At 41.1% G+C, this 23186-nt stretch overlaps 1 protein-coding gene across 10 annotated transcripts in view; it reads right to left on the bottom strand.

The window, feature by feature from the left end:
• The window catches only part of USP45 (ubiquitin specific peptidase 45), a 73285-nt gene extending 53920 nt beyond the window's left edge, over positions 1 to 19365 (bottom strand). For 2 of the 10 annotated variants that reach the window (XM_055259682.2, XM_055259620.2), the window contains exons 1-5: positions 19304 to 19365; positions 13428 to 13537; positions 11909 to 12081; positions 10733 to 10836; positions 6595 to 6695 (exon numbers count right to left, since the gene is read on the bottom strand). In XM_055259682.2, the coding sequence (XP_055115657.1) occupies positions 6595 to 6695; positions 10733 to 10836; positions 11909 to 12081; positions 13428 to 13527 (478 nt within the window). In that variant the 5' untranslated portion in view covers positions 13528 to 13537; positions 19304 to 19365. Of the gene's footprint in view, positions 1 to 6594; positions 6696 to 10732; positions 10837 to 11908; positions 12082 to 13427; positions 13538 to 17054; positions 17260 to 19303 lie in introns of those variants that run through there. The other 8 variants (XM_055259660.2, XM_055259634.2, XM_063619779.1 and 5 more) reach the window with 7 other exon arrangements.
• Positions 19366 to 23186: the final 3821 nt, after the last annotated feature.

The raw sequence follows: 23186 nt of genomic DNA on the forward strand, positions 1-23186 counted from the left end.
GGTACTCACAAAAATGCTTATTTGCCCATTTTCAGTCTTGCATTATATATGACCTTTTTATTCCATGTATGGGGAAGGGGGAGGTAGAGGGAGTTTTGTTTCTATAAGCAAATCCTAACATCAGATGTGAAATCTACACAGCTGTAAGCATTCTTCTGGGAAACCTGAGCTGGGGTTCATCTCAACTGCTTAATGCAATTACCTAAACCAGTCATGTAGTATTAATGTAATCTGCCCATTTCTACAGCTGAAAAGAAGTTTAATATTTAAAGAGCAAGTAAAAAGAGACAACTTGGTGCCCCACAATTCCCCTAGCTTGGAACCAAATAATAATTAGCTTGCCAGTTTATTCTCAAAATCGACTAACTTCCAGTTAACCATTATGCCTTAGAAATCTTTACTTAGTCATATGATAAATTGATATTAACATAATAAATGGGCAGTTATACATATATTGGCATTCCTATCTGTCTCCATACAAGTCAAACCGAGATCTAAGACACAAAATCACTGATCAGCCACTTCTCTGCTTAAAACTTAACAGTAGTTCCTCACTGCCCTCAGAACAAATTCTATCTGTACAAGGCCCTTAAATATCTGTTCTTACTTACCTCAAGTCTCACCTCTCATCATCTTCTACACCACAAAACTCAACTTTTCAGCTGTCTAGACTTCCCTGAACCTATCGAGCTCTCGTCAATGAGCTATTTTCTTTGCCTGGAACACACAATCTGTTACCTTTTTGCCCAGATAATTTCTAGATATTCTTCTGCTTCCAACTAAGTTGGATTATTCTTCTAAATAGAATTGGCCTGGCTCCTCCAGTCGAAGTTAGATACTATTCCAAATTGTTCTCACGGTCCCTGGTACTTGCTCCATCACAGCACTATTTAAACAGGCAAGTATAACTAAGTGCAATTTGTCTATATCCCTCAATAGACCAAAAGATCAGTAATGACAGGAACTAGAATTAGACCTGTCCCATTTACTACTGCATCTCCAACACCTAATGCAGCATCTGGTACAAAGCAGAAACTCAAAGATATTAAAAGACTGAATAATTTTGATATTAATATTTAGGATTTTGAGGGGTGAAAGTGCAAAGCTTATCTACTTCCTCAATAAAAACTGGTCACATTCTATTTGGTTTATTCAGCAAGTATTTACTGTCTACCCACATAAAAATCAAAAAGAATATAATCCAGAGTCCAGTCTTAAGGAACCTACAGTCTTGGGAGAAAATAAGACATGTACAAACATAAATATGAAACATCAAAAAAGTGTTGTTAGATTCTAAAGTGTGCTGCACAGACACTGAGTGCCAAAAAAGAGATAAGGATTGGGAAAGCATCCTAGAAGCAGGATTTGAGCTGAGACTTAATGTGTAAGTAAGGCTGAAGACAGAAAATATAAAGACAAATGTGCTACAGTTCAGCACTTCTCAAAGTGGGTCGGAAGGCAACTTCCTTCTTTCAAGGGTACTTAAGGTCAAAAGTATTTTCATAATAAGACTAAGATTTTATTTGCTTTTTTTACTTTCATTCACTCTCAATTATACAGTGCCATTCTCCAGAGGCCATATGGCATGTGGAGATTAAATGCACAAAAGATTAAATGCAGAAGCAGATATGAGAATCCAGATGTTTTCTACTAAGCCAGACACTTAACAGTCTTATAAAAATGCAAGACAGTGCCACTCATTAAATTTTTGTTTTGAAACAGTTATCTTTCCTACAAATGTTATTTGTGTTAACATGGTATAGTATTTATTTCATTTTTATTTTTAGAGCCAAATCTCGCTATGTTGCCCAGGATGGTCTCAAACTCCTGGACTCAAGTGATCTGCCTGCCTCAGCCTCCCAAAGTGCTCTGATTACAGGAGTGAGCCACCCATATACTATCTGATTTTAGGATAGTGATGCCTAAAAGTAAAGGAATAAAAAAACAAAAGAATTTATGATATGCTTTAAAGAGAAAGAGAGAAAATTTCTGGTCATGCATAACTTCAAAATGTGTTTAACATACAGGCACAGGCTTTCTTCTCAATAACTATTTTTACTTAGTACAAAAATGTAAAAATAACCTTTTAAAATCATACTTATCCTCTCACCCAAACACAATAATACAGTTTCATATTCCTTTTATCATATATAGGTGTTTTCACAATGTTTCACGATTACCATTAAGATTACTGCAAAATCATATCCAGCATTCTTACAAACCTCAATAAAAACTTCATTTGATTTTCCAAATATTTTATAAAAATATACGGAAGCCACATACAAGGCACAGTACGGCAAACTATTATATCCAAAAACTTATTCTAGAATGCCAAAGAATATTATTTTAAATCAAACTTGCCTGAGAGATCCTGTAGCTTGACCCACAAGGATAAAGACATCTTGCCCTAGAACTGCCGAAAGCCTTAAACTAAGAACTACGTATCTCTCAAACTTTGAAAGCTCCACTCTCTCTCAAACTACCTCAAAAGCCTGTGCCCCAGGTGCTATTCACGGTTCTATAAACACAATTAAGGCTTGTATTTGTGCTTCCCACCACCTGAAATGATTTCTTCTCTCATCTTCACCTGCCCAAAGTTCATCCTTTAAGGGTCAGCTTGAAAGCCAGCTCATCCATGATTCCTTTTTAGTTCCTACAACTGAACATTATATCCCTCTTTGGATATTTGAAGGACTTTGGTTGTTACCTAAAACAGAAATCTTACTCTACTTGCATATCATTACTTTTTAATCTTACACCTTCTTTCAGATCTTTAGCCTCTTAAAGATTTAGTGACTATCAATCTCTATTCCCTGAAGCACCTTGGAAATATAAAGTACTAAGGAAAAATGAGGCTTGCATAAACAGATTACTGCCTGGGGTCACACACCTAGTGACAGAGTCAAATTTGAACACCAGACCCCCTGACTCAAAGCCATCTACTGTCTTTTTCTCTTTTTTTTTGAGATAGTCTCACTCTGTCGCCCAGGCTGGCATGCAGTGGTGTGATCTCGGCTTACTGCAGCCTCCGCCTCCCGGGTTCAAACAATTCTCATGCCTCAGCCTCCTGAGTAGCTGGGATTACAGGAATGTGCCACTATGCTCAGCTAATTTTTGTATTTTTAGTAGAGTCGGGGTTTCACCATGTTGGCCAGGCTGGTCTCGATTCCTGGCCTCAAGTGATCTGCCCGACTTGGGCTCCTGAAGTGCTGGGTTTAAGGCCTGAGCCACCGTGCCCAACTTCAAAGCCATGTACTTTCCATCATACCGTAATTCTATGCTCCCTTCCTAGCATCTTTCTTGCAATAATTATTCAAGAAATCAGTAAAATTGAATGAAAATCAGACTGGCATTGTACTTAACCTTAGAGAACCTCTAAGGTAAAAAAAAAAAATCCAGAGAAAATAATTTCTAAACTTGTATTTTCATCACCCATGCCATCATCTCCCTGCCTATCTTCTTATTATGGCCAACGAAACTTAATGCTCATTTTTCAGCAGACAGTATTATGACCAACTTCAGTTCCAGTAGTGTTACATGTCTTTCACCACCATATTTTCCTGGTTCTTTATTTGAGCAGAACTGGAGCTACAACTAGTATACCTGGTGCAGAATAGAACTCGATAAATGTTTGTTGAATAAGTAAATGATAAGTGATCAAATTAATCATTTCTACTGCTGTTCAGGAGCCTGAGTTTACCTTCTCTGGTTCCTCCTCCGGTTCCTTCACCATTACTGTCTCATTAGGGCGATGGCTAACAAAAACAGCTGTACGCTGGGCTATAGAAAACACAGTTGGCAACTATATTTTTATATAGCTTTTCAGTTTCTGATGCCACCTACTAAGCAATTCAATTCTGCTTCAAAGGCAACTCAAAATTATCACGTCCATTCACCTAACTGTTCAGTAAAAATCCTGAGGTTTGTATTAATACTTAATTCCTCCCACTCTCCCTCCCTCATTACATGTAATCCACTCACTCCCCATGAGTATCTATCAGCCTCTCACCTGCCCCCCCACAATCACCTCCTTAACCCTCTTCATGATCTCCCCACCCCCATGCTTAACTCCCTACAATCTGTGTGCCACACAGCAATCACTTATCTTTATTTAAAAAAAAATATGAAATTACCGTGATACCCCCTGCTTAAAACACTTTAGTAATTTCCCTTACACTTCCAAAAAAATAAAAATTCCTTACCATGGAGTTCATTACAGTATCCGTCATGACCAGCTCATCTACCTCGTAACTTCATCTCTTTGCACTCTCTCCTAACAAGCCACATTTCTGCAATATTAGCCTTTCTTGATCACTGTGACTACTATATTATTACCCAGCACTGCAATCTGTTCCTTTCTTTTGTAGCACTTACCAGAAGTCATTATATATTTGCATTTTTTGCTTGTTGCTCCCACTATATCTAATGCCTAGAGGGCAAGATAAAACTATTTTTGTTTTACTCTAATACTACAGACCAAATAAAATTTAATACCTGGCATGTGGGAAGCACTTACTATTTTTGGAGGAAGAAACTATTATCCTATACACTCTTAACATACGTTATTTATTATTTATTTGTTAGGTAACAAAGTATTCAATAACAAAATACATAATATACAATACATTACTGTTATATAATAAAGGATCTGGCTGGCTTTTCTCCCCAGGTTCCTGGGAAGTACCCTCTAAATCCTTGGAATTTCCAGAGTGACAAGAGTGTCTGTTATTCATGATGGGTCCCTCAGGCCACATTTGATAGTTTATGTCAACAAATTGACTCACTGTGGGCACCTAGAGTTTATGCCGAAGAGATGAATCAGGATGGGGCCTGGCCCTGCCAGAAAGACCAACCATGTGATTAGAATGTTGGGGGCCTGGAGACTGAGTTAAATCAATATGGCCAATGATTCAATCAATCATGCCTACACAATGAAATCCCAATAAAACTCTCCACACCAAAACGCCAGTGAGCTTCCTTGGTTACCAATACTCTGTGCGTATTAGTGTACATGAATGCATGGGCTGGGGAGGGTGAGGAGAATGCGTCCTCATTCCCTCTGGAGTGGACACAGAAGCTTCTCATTTGGGACCCTCCCCAGACTTTGCCCTATGCATCTATTCCTTTGGCTGTTTTGTATCCTTTTTTGCTATATTAAAACTATTAATTGTTAGTACAGCACTTTCCTGAGTTCTCTGACTCATTCTAGCAAATTATCACTGAACCTGAAGAAATGGTAGGAACTCCCAAATTTGTAGACAGTTGGTCAGAAATTCAGTGGTCTAGGAACCCTCGAGCCTGCAGCTAGTGTCTGAAGTGTGGGCAGTCCTGTGGGCAACTGTGCCCTTAGCCTGTGAAGTCTGGCCTAACTCCCAGTAGTTAGTGTCAGAACTACACTGCAATTATGTAACAAATAAGAGACACCATTTCATATGTATGTGTCAAGTACTGATATGGTTTGGATCTGTGTCCACACCCAAATCTCACGTCGAGTTGTAATCGCCAATGTTGGAGGAGGGGCCTGATGGGAAGTGACTGGATCATGGGAGTGGGCTTCTCATGAATGGTTTAGCTCCATCACTTTGGTGCTGTTCTCATGATAGTCAGTGTGTTCTCACAAGATCTAGTTGTTCAAAAGTGTGTACTACCTCCTCGTCTATCTTTTCCTCCTGTTCCACCATGTAAGACGTGCCTGCTTCCCCTTCACCTTCCACCATGATTGAAAGTTTCCTGAGGCCTCCCCAGAAGCTGAGCAGATGCCAGCAGCATGCTTCCTGCACAACATACAGAACTGTGAGCCAATTAAACCTCTTTTCTTTATAAATTACCCAATCTCGGGTATTTCTTTATAGAAATACGAGAAAAGACTAATACAGGTACTACGCAAGTATTTTTACATGCACTATTTCTAAATCTTTAGAAAATATTATCTCTAGGCCTCATAGTAACTCCATAAGACAGAATTATCATCCTAATTTTATAAATAAGGAAACTAAGCAATAAAAGTGACCATGGCCAATAAGTGGGGAAGCCTAAATTCAAACTTACTAGGACTGACTTCAAAGCCCATGATCTAGACACAACATACTTCAGTTTCTCAAATTGGTTATATAAACATACAACAAGTTTGCCACCTAAGAATGCATGATACTCACAATATTTTTTTTTTCTTGAGACGGAGTTTTGCTCTGTTGCCCAGACTGGAGTGCAGTGGCATGTTCTCCGCTCGCTGCAACCTCTGCCTCCCCTCCCAGGTTCAAGCGATTCTCCTGTCTCAGCCTCCCGAGTAGCTGGGATTACAGGCATGTGCTACCGTACCCGGCTAATTTTTGTATTCTTAGTAGAGATGGGGTTTAACCATGTTGGCCAGGCTGGTCTCAAACTCTTGACCTCATGATCTGCCCACCTCGGCCTCCCAAAATGCTGGGATTACAGGCATGAGCCACTGCACCCGGCCAATACTCATAATATCTTTATTCAAATTATTGGCTGGGCTGTCACAGTAAAATCTAAAGTATTCTTTATGAATTTATGAACTGTTTATATGAAACACTGTATTTTAACACAGATTCCTTTAGTAATTGCTTAACTTACTTGTTTGTGTTTTAGAAGCATGTTTCTGGAGAAAATCAACTATCTGAGCCAAAACCTTCTTATTACAATGCGTTGATAATTTTTCATCACATTCATAACACCTGAAAAAATATAAAATTTATGAAAATATCCTCAATAATTTTGCACATCAGACAACAAAGTTGGTATTTAGTTACTTTTGTCTTTAAATTACATGGGAGGGAATACAAAGGGGAAGCCACCAGGTAAGCCTAGAGAAATAAGCAGAGGACAATTCATACAGAGACTTACAGTTGAAATGAAAGTTTCGGCAGTTTATCTTAGGTATAATGAAATGCCACCAGAGGGTTTTTAAGCAGGGCCATGATATGGTCCAACTTACACTTTATTTATTATTATTTTTGAGACAGAGTCTCGCTCTGTTTCCCAGGCTGGAGTGCAGCGGTGCAATCTCGGCTCACTGCAGCCTCTGCCTCCAGGGTTCAAGTGACTCTCCTGCCTCAGCTACCCAGTAGCTGGGATTACAGGCATGCACCACTATGCCCAGCTAATTTTTGTATTTTTATTACAGACGGGGTTTCACCATGTTGGTCAGACTGGTCTTGAATGCCTGACCTCAAGTGATCCACCCCCCTCGGCCTCCCAAAGTGTTGAGATTACAGGTGTGAGCCACCACACCCAGCCCTAACTTACACTTTAAAAACATCACTCTCACTAATGTGATAAACTAGATTGGAGGGACTGGAGGGCATTAGGAACAGAAACAGATTAGTATAGTAGCAGAGGATCTGGAGAGAAATGGGCATTCTTTATATATATTTGCAGGTAGAAACAGAAACAAATTAAAGAGGGGCCGGGCGCGGTGGCTTACGCTTGTAATCCCAGCACTTTGGGAGGCCGAGGCGGACGGATCACGAGGTCAGGAGATCGAGACCACGGTAAAACCCCGTCTCTACTAAAAATACAAAAAATTAGCTGGGCGTGGTGGCGGGCGCCTGTAGTCCCAGCTACTCGGAGAGGCTGAGGCAGGAGAATGGCGTGAACCCGGGAGGCGGAGCTTGCAGTGAGCAGAGACTGCACCACTGCACTCCAGCCTGGGCGACACAGCGAGACTCCGTCTCAAGAAAAAAAAAAAAGAGGAGGGAAAGGGAAGTGTCAAAATAACTGCCATGGGTAGGGAGAAGTGAGTGAGACAATGTCAGCGATTCTCAATGTTGTTGTTGAGAATCACTGATATTCTCAATGAGGAGTGATTTTGCCACCTAGGGGACATTTGACAGTTTTGGTTCTGACAATTGGTGAGAGGTGAGAGGACCACTACTCGTATTTAAGTGGGTAGAGGTCAGGGATGCTGGTAAATATCCAATAACGTACAGAACAGCACAAGAAGGAATTAATCACAGAGCATTAACAGTCCAAATGCTAATAGTATTGAGATCGAGAAATCCTGGCCTAGATGAAACGAGACTTGCTGTGAGTTGATAATGTTTAAAGCTGGAAAAACAACAACAACAACTGAAGCTGGTTGATGGGTATAGGTAAATTCATTATACCACTCTGTCTACTTTTGTTAACAGGCTAAAAAATAAAATAAGATAAAAAAGCGGAAGGAAATAACTGCTAGGCTTCTAGCTTGATTACATATAGAGATGGGTAAGACTCAAAGAAATAGCTGTTCTATTTTGCTTGGCGCTTATTTGGAGGTAGAGGGTTAGGAAAGACATTTTCAAAAGCACATTCCAATTCAGAAAACTACCCTCAATTAAGTTTACTCATTAATACATCATATTAATTTGTTTCTTCTGTATATTATAATTACCTGTTTCCTTTATCCTCATGAGATCCAGTGATCATTTAAGAACATGTGTTGGAAAGTGTTCAAAGTGTTTTATAAACATAATGCATTATGGCCGGGTGTGGTGGCTCACACCTATAATCCCAGCAGTTTGGGAGGCCAAGGCGGGAGGATCACTTGAGGTTAGGAGTTCGAGACCAGCCTGGCCAATATGGTGAAACATCATCTCTACTAAAAATACAAAAATTAGCAGGGCGTGGTGGTGGGCACCTGTAATTCCAGCTATTCCCAGCCCAGGAGGCAGAGGTTGCAGTGAGCCGAGATCACGCCACTGCACTCCAGCCTGGGTGACAGAGTGAGACTCCATCTCAAAAAAAATAAAAATAAAAAATAATGCATTACACCAATGTTACCTTACATGTTCAAAATCTTCTTACCCACCTTTTTCTAATTCAGTAGCTCTTAAACTGTGGTCTCCAGACCAGCAGCACTGGCAACACTTGGGAGCTTGTTAAATGCAAATTCTCTGGCCCCTCCACCCCAGAACAACTAAATTAGAATTTCTAAGACTGGGATCCTGCAATCTGTCATAACAAGATCTCCCTGAGATTCTGATGAACCTAGAGTTTGAGACCACTAAAGTGAAATCCTTATTGAACTGCCACACTATGGCACCATTGCTGTCTCCCTTGGTTCCAATGCATCATTTATATATTAAGTTCTCTCTGTCCTTCCCTCATTCTCCCCAATAATACTACTTGGTGGGACTCACAACAACAAAGAAAAACACAAATGCAGCTGGTGCCCAACCCTTCTGGCTGTATTAAAGATGAAGACCTCTTCTGTGAGCCAAAATACCCTTATATTAATTTTAGACAAAATATTTTTATGTTAAAGAAAATCTGAGGACTCCTGAAAATTCATTCAAGGAACCCTTAGGAGTCCATAGATTCAAGCTGGAAAATTATTGTAAAACACAGAGGAAGCATTTCAACATAGTGTCCATTTATACCACCGAAACAGTGTGATATGCTAATAAGAAACTAGAAAATAAAAAAACTTGTTTTTGGTTTTTTTGAAACGGAGTGTCACTCTATCACATAGGCTGGAGTGCAGTGGCAACCTCCACCTCCCAGGTTCAAGCGATTCTCCTGCCTCACCTCCTGAGCAACTGGGACTATAGGCATGCGCCACCATGCCCAGCTAATTTTTGTATCTTTCGTAGAGATGGGGTTTCACCATATTGGCCAGGCTGGTCTCAAACTCCTGACCTCAAGTGATCCGCCCACCTCAGCCTCCCTAAGTGCTGGGATTACAGGTGTGAGCCATCGCGCCCCACAAAAAACTTGTTTTAGTACCTGGATTTTTACTTCATAACCACACAAAGGTAAATATTACATAGTTTCCTTACAGGTAACATAGGAAACTGGACTAGGTTCTCAACCAGGATTAAACAGCAGAATGACCTGAAAAGTTTTTACAAGCTACTTATGCCCAGCTCTTCCCTCTCCCTTCAGAAAATGACCTGACTGCTTGAAGTATCTTCCTTCTCTACAACACTAGAATTCTGTATTAGCAAGTTTACCATCAAAAAAAATCAACTAAAAAGAATTTTTCTTTATATTATACAAGGAAAATGTTAGAGAAAAGTAGAGAGGCCGGGCGCAGTGGCTCACGCCTATAATCCTAGCACTTTGGGAGGCCAAGGAGGGCGTATTGCCTGAGCTCAGGAGTTCGAAGACCAGCCTGGGCAACATGGTGAAACCCTGTCTCTACTAAAATACATAAAATGAGGCAGGCATGGCGGCGTCCGCCTGTGGTCCCAGCTACTCAGGAGGCTGAATCAAGAGAATTGCTTGAACCCAGGAGGCAGAGATTGCATGGAGCCGAGATCACGCCACTGCACTCCAGCCTTGGCGACAGAGTGAGACTCTGTCTCAACAACAACAACAACAACAAAAAGTAGAGAGATAGTTAAAATTTTTCCAATTTGAATTTTATATTCATAGGTAATATTAATTTTCTTGAAGTATCCCATAAATTGTGTTCAGGTTAAAAAACCATAAGCCGGCCGGGCACGGTGGCTCACGCTTGTAATCCCAGCACTTTGGGAGGCCGAGGCGGGCGGATCACGAGGTCAGGAGATCGAGACCACGGTGAAACCCCGTCTCTACTAAATATACAAAAAATTAGCCGGGCGTGGTGGCGGGCGCCTGTAGTCCCAGCTACTCGGAGAGGCTGAGGCAGGAGAATGGCGTGAACCCGGGAGGCGGAGCTTTAAATATTTTACCTTAAAAGCTTAAAGAAAAAAAAAATTGGGGGGCTGTGGTTAGTGGACACAAGAACTAACAAAATTTAACTTACCATATAATCCATGTGCTCAGATTAATTATAATACAATGGGGCTCTGTTCTGGAACTCTCGAAGTGCTTCAATGAATGTTGGCTTTCTGAGTTTTTACCACATCCCTGAAGATGAACAGAATTTTATTTTGTATGACTTACAAATGTTTGTTTCAAATTAATCAAAACTTAAATTATACTCACACTTATACTGAAAAGTTTTGTTTTTAATTTCAGGCCAGAGGAGAAAGTTTCAAAAAAGTAATATGGATTCTCATTAAATTTAATTTCTTGCAAACAGGCTAACATGCTCAATATACAGTATTTACCTAAAACAATCATGGGCAAAGTTAATTTCCCTATCATTTGAAAATGTGCACACTGTGGAACACCCAGCATCCTGGCAGGCCAGTGGTGCCCTTTCGCAAAAACACATTTCCCAGTCCTGTACACAACTTCACCCCAACCCACTGAGAACTACTGAGACACAGACCAATCATAGCGATTTCCCTCACTAGGTAAGTAAAGAAATGAGATGCAATTCCGGTTAATGCAACATGAGGGGAAGTCAAATCTGCTGAATCTTTCCAGAAGGTTTTTTTGTTTTTTTTTAAGAGGAACACAACCGTGAGGTTGAGGATGGCACAGCAGAAAACAGAATAAACCTCAGTTTTTAAAGTTCTTTCCATTAAATTAACTAATCCTGAAGTGGCCTTACTTCTGGACATTTTGTGTGAGATAATGAAGATTTCTCTTATTTTTTTAAAGAAGTATATACTTTTAATTTCATTAGAAAATTCCTTTATTACAGATATCAATAACTTTTAAACTTTAAGATTTTAAATTATTTTGAAAAGCAGCAGAATAATCTGTTTTGAGAGAGAAAAAAATTAATCTGAAAGGTGGATCCATTTCCTAAGTAAATACAAAAGGTAAAGACTGGTCCAGATATGGGAACTACTGCAAATAGGTTGAATTCCCTCAGCAAGTATTTATAAACCACACCTGATTAATTTCTGAACATAGCATACCTTTTACTTTACCTTAACAATCATTTTTAAGTTCATTCCTGGAAAATTTCTCTCTAAATTGGAATAAATTTATCTTAACTCCCATGCATGACCAACAGTCCAACTCACAATAAGTATTTAAGGAAAACATTTCAGAAAAACTCACATATAAATAACACTTTTCTTACCTGGAAGCCACACTTGAGGCACAACCAAATATCAGAAGGAAGTACTAGCTGCCCATCATAGAATCTTCTTTCTTTTAAACATTCTGAGCAAACTGACCACAGATTCTCAGCTATTGCTCTCTTTACATGATTCACGCTGATAGCATGACTTACATGTTGGCAAGTTAAACCTACTGAATAAGATAAAACAAAATCTCAACATTTTCTTTGCTACACCAAAGTGCTACCATTACTGAGCAAACCTCAAAAGTATTAAATGCTGTTAACTAAAAAGCACAGAGATTGAACACACAAAATAACTCAAAAGATATATGCTATATAATTCCATTTATATAATGTTCATGAAATAACATAATTATAGAATGAGAGAAGAGATTCATGGTTGTAGGGGGCAATGGACGCAAGGCAGACGGTGGTGCTATAAATGGACAGCACATAGGGTGGTGATGACACAGTCAAGTATCTTGATTGGTGGTGGTTATACAAAGCTATACATGTACTAAAATTGGATGATGTTTCAGGATAGCCAGTTTGCTGCACTAAAGGATGTCTGAATTATCTCTTTAAATATCATTAGGACCTTATCTGATCTCCCTAATTTATTACAGTTTAAATTTTTGAACTAATTTTAGATTCACAGGAAGGTACAAAGAAATATACAAAGAGGTCGCATTCACCCTTCAGTGAGCCTCCCCTGATGTTAATGTTTTGCACTACTATAGTAAAATATCAAAACCAGGAAGCTGACGTTGGTACAATCCTTAGAACTTACTCGGATTTCAGAAGACATAGGCACTCATATGTGAGTGTGTGTGTGTATAGCTATATGCAATTATGTATACCTAAAATGGAAAAAATATATTAAAAATATCCCTTTAAATGGAGAGCTAGCAAGAAAGTGAGGAAAATCCTCAGAGGCCCAAATCAAAAGCATGAGGCTAAAGAGAAAACCAAGCCCTGAGGCCAGCAGCTCCCAAAAGCCATCTGCCAAGCTCTGGTGGCTTGGTGACATGGTTTTAATAGGCCATGAGAAAGAGACCAAAAAAAAAAAAAAAAAAAAAGCCAATCCAAGTTACTTCATGTTATAAACTAAACAAAATCCTAATAAAAATGCCAACAGGATTTTTTGGAACTAGACAAGGTGATTCTAATATTTACGCAGAAAACAGCAAAACTAAAGAGTAACAGATTTCTTAATTAAAAATATATACAGTCTTCCCTCAGATACTTGAGGCAGGGAGGTGGAGTGGGGTAGTTGGTTCTAGGACCTCCCCACATAAACCCAAATCTGTGCATACTCAAGTCCCGCAGTGGGCCCTGTGGAATCTGCATTTAGGAAGTCAGCCTGCCAAGTATGCAGTTTTCAGCATCCTAAGAATAGTGTATTTTCCATCTAGGTTTGGTGGAAAAAAATTTGTGTACAAGTTGATCCTCAGAGTTCAAACCCATGTTGTTGAAGGGTCAACTGCATTGTTATTTCTTCTCAACACTATTTGGGATGCCAAGTATCACAATTTACCAGCAATATCATCTGAAGAGTCTTCATCATGAGGTACAGTAGGCCTTTTACTTCTTTTGGCTTTCTCAGGTAAAGCTTTAGTTGGATCTTTCACCCGCATCTGTTATTTACTGAAGGGATTGAGGGAAAAAAATTCATACATTTTAGTCTTCGAAATTAAAATTTTATATTTTATTTAATGCATATTAAAACTGAAATGACTTCAATTTCAATTGGTCTGGGAAATCAGCAGATGAAGAAGAGGGGAACATCATTTGAAATGAAATAAATCTTTGTTAAATCAGTATACACATGGTATATTCCATTGGCTTTTGCCAACTATACTGTTATGGACTAAATGTTTGTGTCCCCACTCCAAATTGATATGTTGAAATCTAATCCCCAAAGTGATGGTACTTGGAGGTGAAGCCTTTGAGAAGTAATTAGGTCATGCAGGTGGAGCCCTCATGAATGAGACTGGCCTCTTATAATAAGAGGCTAGAAAGCTACCTTTGTATCCACATAAGGATATACAGAGAAGATGGCCATCTATAAACCAGGAAGAAGGCCCTCACCAGATACTAGATTTGCCAGCATCTTGACCCTGGACTTCCCAGCTCCCAGTATTGTGAGAAATAAGTCTGTGTTGTTTAAACCACCCAGTCTATAATAATTTGCTAAACCAGGCTGAACCAAGACACAGCCCCTAAATATATGATGTCCAGATGAATGACCAAAACTAAAGTTTTCATCAACGGAGTAAGTATTGCTTCTGGATAATGAGTTCTCTTTACCCTGTCCTCCCTTCTGCTAGCAAGGAAATAGTAGGAGCTGGATGAGCCACACTGGATCAAAAATGGAAGCTGTAAGCCAAGCACAGTAAAGCCACTCTACCTGTGTTGTACGACTAGTGCTGGAATATTAAGAGAAAATTAAATTTCTATCTTTTTAAGCTACTACATTTTTGGGGATTTTTCACTCTAGCTTTTTATCATGAAAAATTTTAAACATCTACAAAAGTTAAAAGAACAGTATAATGAACACGCATATACTATTTAGATTCCACATTTATATTATTATTACTATTATTAATATTATTATTTTGAGACGGATCTCGGCTCACTGCAACCTCCACATCCTGGGTTCAAGTGACTCTCCTGCCTCAGCCTCCCAAGTAGCTGGGATTACAGGCGTGTGTTACCAGGCCTGGCTAATTTTTTTTTTTTTTTTTTTTTTTTTTTTTGAGACGGAGTCTCGCTCTGTCCCCCAGGCTGGAGTGCAGTGGCGCTATCTCAGCTCACTGCAAGTTCTGCCTCCCGGGTTCACGTCATTCTCCTGCCTCAGCCTCCCGACTGGCTGGGACTACAGGCGCCCGCCACCACGCCCGGCTAATTTTTTGTATTTTTAGTAGAGACGGGGTTTCACCATGGTCTGGATCTCCTGACCTCGTGATCCACCCGCCTCGGCCTCCCAAAGTACTGGGATTACAAGCGTGAGCCACCGCGCCTAGCCCAGGCCTGGCTAATATTTTTGTATTTTTAGTAGAGATAGGGTTTCACTGTGTTAGTCAGAATGGTCTCAATCTCCTGACCTCGTGATCCGCCCACCTCGGTCTCCCAAAGCACTGGGATTACAGGCATGAGCCACCGTGCCCGGGCTATTATTATTTTTTGAGAGTCTCACTCCGATTGCCCAGGCTGGAGTGCAGTGGCCTGATTTAAGCTCACCGCAGCCTTGACCTCCCCAGGCTCAGGTGATACTCCCACCTCAGCCTCCCAAGTAGCTAGGACTACAGGTGCAACCACCACGCCCAGATAATTTTTTTGTATTTCTTAGTACAGATGGGATTTCCCCATGTTGCCCAGGCTGGTCTCGAACTCCTGGGCTCAAGCAATCCACATGCCTTGGCTTCCCAAACTGCTGGGATTACAGGTATGAGACATGGTGCCCCACCAATTCCACACCTATTAACAATTAGCTATGTTTGTTTTTATCTAAATATCAATATGTGTGTATAGAGAGACACATGTGTATGTGAGTATATATATATATATTTTTTTGTTGTTGTTGTTGTTGTTGTTGTTGTTGTTTAACTATTTGAAAGTTGTAGAAATCTTGACAGTTCATCCGTAAATACTTCAGCATGTATCTCTGAAAATAAGCACATTCTCCTATATAACAATGTAATCATATCTAAGAAAATTAATAATTTTCTAATATCATCTCATATTCCATCATATTCTAATTTCCTTAGTTGACCCTAAATTGTCTTCTATAGCTGGTTTTTTGAAAAAGATTCAATCAAGGTTTGCACTTGATATTGGTTACGTCTCTTTAGTATCTTTTAATCTATTAACAGAACAGTTCTTCCAACCTTTTACTTGACTAAGACTTTAGCTTTTTAAAGAGATCAGGCCAGTGCATGAGTCACCTTGAGGGTCTTGTTAAAATGAAAGTTCTGATTCAACAAGTCTGGCACAAGACCTGAGATTCTACCTATCTAAAAAGCTTCTAACTGAAGCCACTGCTGGGGGCCCATAGAATACTCTTTCGACAGCAGTTGTATAATGTCTCACACTGAATTTGTCTCTTTCTTCATGGTGTTATTTACCTCTATCCCTTATATTTCTTAAAAATTCAGTTAATTATCAAAGATTTTAGATACGAGCTAAGCATTTTTTAAAACTACTATATTTTGGAGTCTCTGTTAGAGTAGCTTACCTACCTTTTACTCTCCTGCCTGGTGGCTAAGCAACATCGTAATTTTCATGGTTGCTGACTTACTTTTCAATGATCAAGGTAATGAATCTTTCAATTCAGTACTAAATTCCCAGTCTTGATTTATTCATTCCATATTTCACAATAAGGGAGCTCTGAAGTTTACCATTAAGTCCAACGGTCATCACTACTGAACTAAGTTGCAATAAATTAAGGGCTTCGGGGTTAGGAACACGTAAAAAGCCTCTGAGTTCCTTGAGCACTTCATCTCCACCTTCTCCCTCCAAAGTTCCTCATCTACTCTCCCCTACTGTTCCAGCTTATAAAATCACTAATTTAAGTATCCCTTTCTCTGATAGCAACTTCCCAGTTCTTCCAACTTGCCTGATCAGCCACTCATATTTTCCTATAGTGTCCAGGCTGACAAGAGGCTGCATCTCAACAAGTCCTTCCATGACCCTTACAGCAGGGCAGGGAGAAGTGGAAATGGCGAATGGAGAGCTGCTTCCTAAAGCAAGTCACATGGCACATTTAACTTCAAGCAGACATGGAGAGGGGTTGCCCATGTACAAAGAGTGCAGCATTACATGTACCCAGAAAGAGTTGAACCGGAATACTTGTGCAAAGCCTTAAGGACTACATCACCTCTCTCGCAGAACCCAATCCTAGATGAACCCAATTAAGCATTTTTTCCATGTCGAGAGAAAGTCTCTTAGGAAAGGAGACTAGGTCCATTATTATTCACTTCACCTTCTGGTCAACTTACATACTATCCACAAAGCTATTTCAAATCTTCTTCACTTTCCTTAAACCTCTAACCCCTCCATCTCCCAACTAACTTATCAAAAACTGATCTAGTCTTTTATAAGGGAAAAGAGACATAAGCAGATGGCAAATTTGATCTTTCTACCCCCAAATTTACAAACCTACCTCCATCAATTTAAATTTGATGTCCTAGGCCGGGCGCGGTGGCTCACGCTTGTAATCCCAGCACTTTGGGAGGCCGAGGCGGGCGGATCACGAGGTCAGGAGATCGAGACCATCCTGGCTAACACGGTGAAACCCCGTCTCTACTAAAAATACAAAAAATTAGCCGGGCGTGGTGGCGGGCGCCTGTAGTCCCAGCTACTCGGGAGGCTGAGGCAGGAGAATGGCGTGAACCCGGGAGGCGGAGCTTGCAGTGAGCCGAGATCGCGCCACTGCACTCCAGCCTGGGCGACAGAGCGAGACTCCATCTCAAAAAAAAAAAAGAATTTAATGTCCTGAAAAGAGATAGGTATAACTAATAAAGTACAGGGAAAATGGCCTATGAGAAACTGGTTATACTTTCCCGCTGTGGTACAGATAAGCTCTTGATAAAGATGAGCATTAACACAGATAATGCTAGCAAAATAACAAACAAAACCAGGCATTTGACCTACATACTGTAAGCAACCTGTGCCTTTTTTTCAAAAACACTGACTCAAACTTAACTTGGTAACGTAGAGGCAATTTCTGATGATTTTTCTGCCATATGTAATATGTCTAAACAGACAGAATCATTTGGTACAGTAACCCACAATTCGGCAATTATTTATCTGTAGTTTTCCAATTTCCATTTAAGGCAAAAGGGCAAAATTAAAAGTCCAATTATTAGAGCTTCCAATACTTTTTATCATCAAAATTGTGTCTGGGCACTAGAGACTGGGAAGGATGGGAGTGGGGTGAGGAATGAGAAATTACTTAATGGACACAATGTACATTATTCAGGTGATGGTTACACTAAAAGCCCAGTACCACTAGGAAACATATCCTTGTAAAAAAACGGCACTTATATCCCTTACCTTTACACAAATTTACAAAACTGTGGCTGAGGATCTCCTTGATCTCCCCCACATTTAGAGCTTTGATAGGATGCACAGGACTCAACATATAGTTGAATTCATGGCTGACATTTATTACACAATGCAGTATGGATATACAGGCTCATCATAATAGAAAAAGACACAAGTGGAGTCTGGAGAAATCACGGGTAGGCTCCTTATGCGGTCTCCCTCCCAAGAGGGGTCAAACAAAACACACCCTTCCTCCATCAATGAAAAGGCAGCAGTTTCCGCGCAGGGAAGCCCATTAGAGACTCGGTGTCCCGGATTTTTACAGAAGCTGGTAATTTCGGCATAAAACATACTGTTCAGCACAAACCCAAAAATCTAAGTTCCCAGATGCCAAACAAGCACCAACATTGCAAGCAGTCCTTTCTAAGGATAGCAGTCTAAGGCCTGCTATGTTAACTCTTTTTAGCACAAATATGTTCTGGCCATTTTTCTCATGCGGTTTTCCAAACAATAAACTTTACAGTTTTCAAGTCACCATCACTTAACAGTTGTCTTTTCTCTAAAGTATGATGTGCAACTAAGTTGTTTAGAAAGCTTTGCTTTTAAACACGCTATGCAAAAAGCCCATATCCTTAAGAAAAAAAAATCCTTTTTTCCTACTCTTGGGCAATTATTTATGGGGGTTGGAAAGAGAAGAAAAGTCACTATCTCCTTTTATATACCAAGCTCAAAAAGATGAGCAGCACTTATGGTTTTGCTGTGTATCACGCTCAGTTCTAAGCACTTCACAAATATTAACCCACTCAACCCTCACAACCACCTTAGGAGGTAAGTTGCTATTATTTTCCGCATTTTACACTTGAAACTGAGAAAGAGAGGTTAAGTGACTTGCAGAGTTCCCAAAGCCAGTAAGTGGTGGATGGAGATGCGGACCCAAGCAACCCGGCCCCGGAGTTCCTAATACACGACGCTTCCAAAAAGTCATTAGACACGCTTCCTCCGGTCACCAACACACACACCCCGAGGATGTGAAGAGAAATGAGCCGCGAGGAGGCGGACGGAAGGGTGTGGGGCCGCCGCGCGCCCAGGTCACCAGGGGACTCGGGCCCCTCCCAGGCTGCCCCTCGCCAGCCCCGACGCCCAGGGCTTCTCCCGCAGCCGCATGGACCCGGGTCCGGCAGAGCGGCGCTCACACGGCCCTCGGTGACCGGCCGGCGCCCCCAGGGATCGAGAAGCCAAGTGGGGTGGGGAGCCTCTCTTCCAGCCTCGCCCACCCACAAGGGGGTCAAGGTCGCCGAAGCGAAGACCGAGAAACTGCGGCGACCATACCGCCGCTGCGACCAAGGCGTCGCGTCCCCAACTCACCCCGCCGGGCCAGGCAGCCGCGTCTACAACCTGGGGAGACTGCGCCTGCGCGCCCGCCCTGCGCCTGGCAGAGGTGGGGCCTTGTCCGCCCGCCCCCAGCCAGTCCCGGGAGGGTTCTAAGCAGCGCGCCCCGGGCCGGGGAGCGCGGGGAGGGGTGGAAGGGCGGGGCCGGCTTGCGTGGCGCCTGCGTTCTGCATGTCCGCAGAGCCCGGAGAGTCCTTGATAGATAATCTGACTCATAGCCACGGACTAGCAATTTGTTAGGATCCTGGGCCACCGTGCGCACCTCGGATGTTGCAGGAGTCCGGCTTAAGTCCCACTTGTTGCTGGGCACCTTCTGAAACAGCCTCCGATTTCCCTCAGTTACCCTCCTCTGAACTCTTTTTTTTTTTTTTTTTTTGAGACAGAGTCTCGCTCTGTCGTCCAGGCAGGAGTGCAATGGCATGATCTCGGCTCACTGCAACCTCCGCCTCCCGGGTTCACGCCATTCTCCTGCCTCAGCCTCCCGAGTGGCTGGGACTACAGGCGCCCGCCACCACGCCCGGCTAATTTTTTGTATTTCGTTTAGTAGAGACGGGGTTTCACCGTGTTAGCCGGGATGGTCTCGATCTCCTGACCTTGTGATACGCCGACCCCGGCCTCCCAAAATGCTGGGATTACAGGCTTCAGCCACCGCGCCCGGCTCCGCCCCCTGAACTCTTAAAGTCACATCTAACATTCGTCATATGTTATTGTGGTTTTTTCTCCATTGCTATTGTCTTACCTGTCCTCTCTTCCTAACTAGATAGTACATTTCTTGAAATACACCTATACCTCCTCAAAGCCCGGTTATCTATTAAAGTGGCCAGCACATTGCATGTTTAGTAAAAGTAGTCGGTTTGAAAATATTTTGTTTGAATCATGGATATTGCAAATGCCAACACTGGTTATGGATAGGTTGTAAAAGTTTCCTGATCTTTCACAACTCTTCAGCCAAGGGACAGATGTGGCTTTAAGGATAAAAGCATTGGCGTAGAAATCAGAAGATACGAGAGTTAAAATTGTAAACACTAAATTTTACTTTAAAAACTCTTCTTTTCTAACAGTATTTACATGTGGAGAACTTGGCAAAGAAGGTTGATATTTGCTTATATCGTACTTACAAGGACCATTCATTTAACAAATATAATTGAGCACAGATATGCCAGTTGCTGTTATAGGTATAGAGGTACACTATCATTTTGGGGTTAGGATAATTTTTTCCCTAGGGAAAAAGAAAATATTCCTCAAATAAGAATAGGTCATGTGGTGTAATTTTGAAGGCAAAATTCTCTACTTCATAAATCAAAAGCTTTCATATATTTTAACGTTGGATTTGACCTAGAACTTGGAGGAACAAGAACAAGCAAACTTGAGCAAATCTAAATAATTTGCATCTTAATTGTGTCACTGTAAAAGAGATTTTAAAAAATGTATTATATATGGAAACCCAGTTTATGATTGATTTTTTAAAAGGGATTGAATTAGATTATGGAAATTTAGGTTCTTTTCTTCATAAGAAAAAATTTAGAAATTATCAAATACCATACAATACTTAAATTTTCTTGGAAACGACAAATTTCAAAGCTATCTTGATTTCCACTTGGTGTACCCTTAGCATAACCAAAATCTCCAGAGATTTCAATCTTTGTCTCAAAACTTGGCATAAATTAAGGAAAATTCTCTAACACTAAGTTTTTATTTCTAATGTTCCTCATTTATCTTTTCACTTAATTGAATGTAAAATTTACTACTTGAAGGATTATTCAAAGAAAGGAAATTATTTTTAAATATTACCTAGTAAGTATGTGTTAGTGCTATTACAATGACATTATAACAAAACATCAAATAAAAATATAGATTACCTTAAGATTATCTAACCATGTATTTTCCAAATAATGCTAAATATCTTAAATTTACCATCATGTTCTGTTTGGAAATATGGGGAATCCTTGTTAAGCTGTAGGCTATATATATTCCTCTTATATTTCTATCAAGTGTATTTTTTTCTTTTTTTTCTTTTTTTTGAGACGGATTCTCTCTCTGTTGTCCAGGCTGGAGTGCAGTGGCATGGTCTCGGTTCACTGCAACCTCTGCCTCCTGGGTTCAAGCAATTCTCCTGCCTCAGCCTCCCTAGTAGCTGGGATTATAGGCACCTACCACCACACACAGCTAATTTTTTTTAATTTTTATTTTAGTAGACAAGGTTTCACCATGTTGGCCAGGCTGGTCTTGAACTCCTGACCTCAAGCAATCCACCTGCCTTGGCCTCCCAAAGTTCTGGGATTAAAGGTGTGAGCCACCGTGCCCAGCTCCTTTTTATCAAACACAAAATTGAACCAGATATCAAGTATATATTTTTAAGATACACTCTTTATTTTAAAAGTAATACCTGCTGGTTTCTCATCTTCCCCTCCTTCCCACACTCCCATTTCCTCTTCTCTGCTTGCTGTTTTCTGATATATAGTTTTAGGCATTGTCTTTGTGCATACACCAGGCATTTGTACCATGTTTTTATATGACTACCTTTATGCTAAAAGATAACACAGCTTAGATTACAGTCTACGTTCTCTTCTATGACTTGAATTTTTCACTTAACAGTATATGTCAGACATATTTTCATATTAACCTATTTTTTTTTTTTTTGAGACAGAGTCTCGCTCTGTCACCCAGGCTAGAGTACAGTGGCATGATCTCGGCTCACTGCAATCTCCGCCTCCCGGGTTCAAGCGATTCTCCTGCCTCAGCCTCCCAAGTAGCTGGGGCAACGGGCATGCGCTGCCACACTTGGCTAATTTTTGTATTTTTAGTAGAGACGGGGTTTCACCATGTTCGCCAGGCTGGTCTTGAACTCCTGACCTCAGGTGATCTGCCTGCCTCAGCCTCCCAAAGTGTTGGGATTACAGGCGTGAGCCACCGTGCTGGGCCATATTAGCCTCATTTTTTTGAGCAGTTGCTTAAGTCTCTTGTGAATGAGTGTATCTATTTTTTCATCAGTCTCTTGTTAGTGTACACTTGTCTTTGCTTACTAACGCAAATATTCTCAGTAAATAAACTGTTCACTGTGGAAATGCTGAGTCAACAGATGTTCAGACATCTGTTGACTCAGCATTTATTAGAAGCAGTATGGAAACCCCACAAGGTGGCAGTTATGCATTGCAGAGGACACCAGCGAGCTTCCACCTTGGTGGGTTTGGAGAATTCCCGCGCTGACTTAGAGGCTCGAAAAGCAGCATCTGCCCCGTTCTGGGCATCAGTCATAGCCCCCCTGCTCCCTCAAGCACCTGATCTTGTACCTACTTATTCTAAAGAAGAAAAGGACTTTCTCCAGGCGGAGGGAGGACAAGTGATGGAGGAAGGATGGATTCGGTTACCAGATGGGAGAGTAGCTGTGCCACAGCTGCTAGGAGCTGCAGTTGTACTGGCTGTGCATGAAACCACCCATCTAGGTCAGGAGTCACTGGAAAAGTTGTTAGGCTGGTATTTCTACATCTCGCATTTGTCAGCCCTTGCCAAAACGGTGACGCAGCTGTGTTACCTGCCGACAGCATAATGCGAGGCAAGGTCCAGCTGTTCCACCCGGCATACAAGCTTATGGAGCAGCTCCCTTTGAAGATCTCCAGGTGGACTTCACAGAGATGCCAAAGTGTGGAGATCTTATTCCTAGATTAGGACCGCCCTTACGGATCAGCTCAGATAACGGGCCGGTGTTTGTGGCTGACTTGGTACAGAAGACGGCAAAGGTGATTGAGTGTGGATCAAGGACTGGAACGTAGCCTCTTTGTGTCCGTGGTGGAAGGGACCCCGGACTGTCGTCCTGACCACTCCCACCACTGTAAAGGTAGAGGGAATCCCAGTCTGGATC

Source organism: Symphalangus syndactylus, chromosome 2 (assembly GCF_028878055.3).
Source record: "Symphalangus syndactylus isolate Jambi chromosome 2, NHGRI_mSymSyn1-v2.1_pri, whole genome shotgun sequence".
In the NCBI taxonomy this organism is placed as follows: Eukaryota; Metazoa; Chordata; class Mammalia; order Primates; family Hylobatidae; genus Symphalangus; species Symphalangus syndactylus.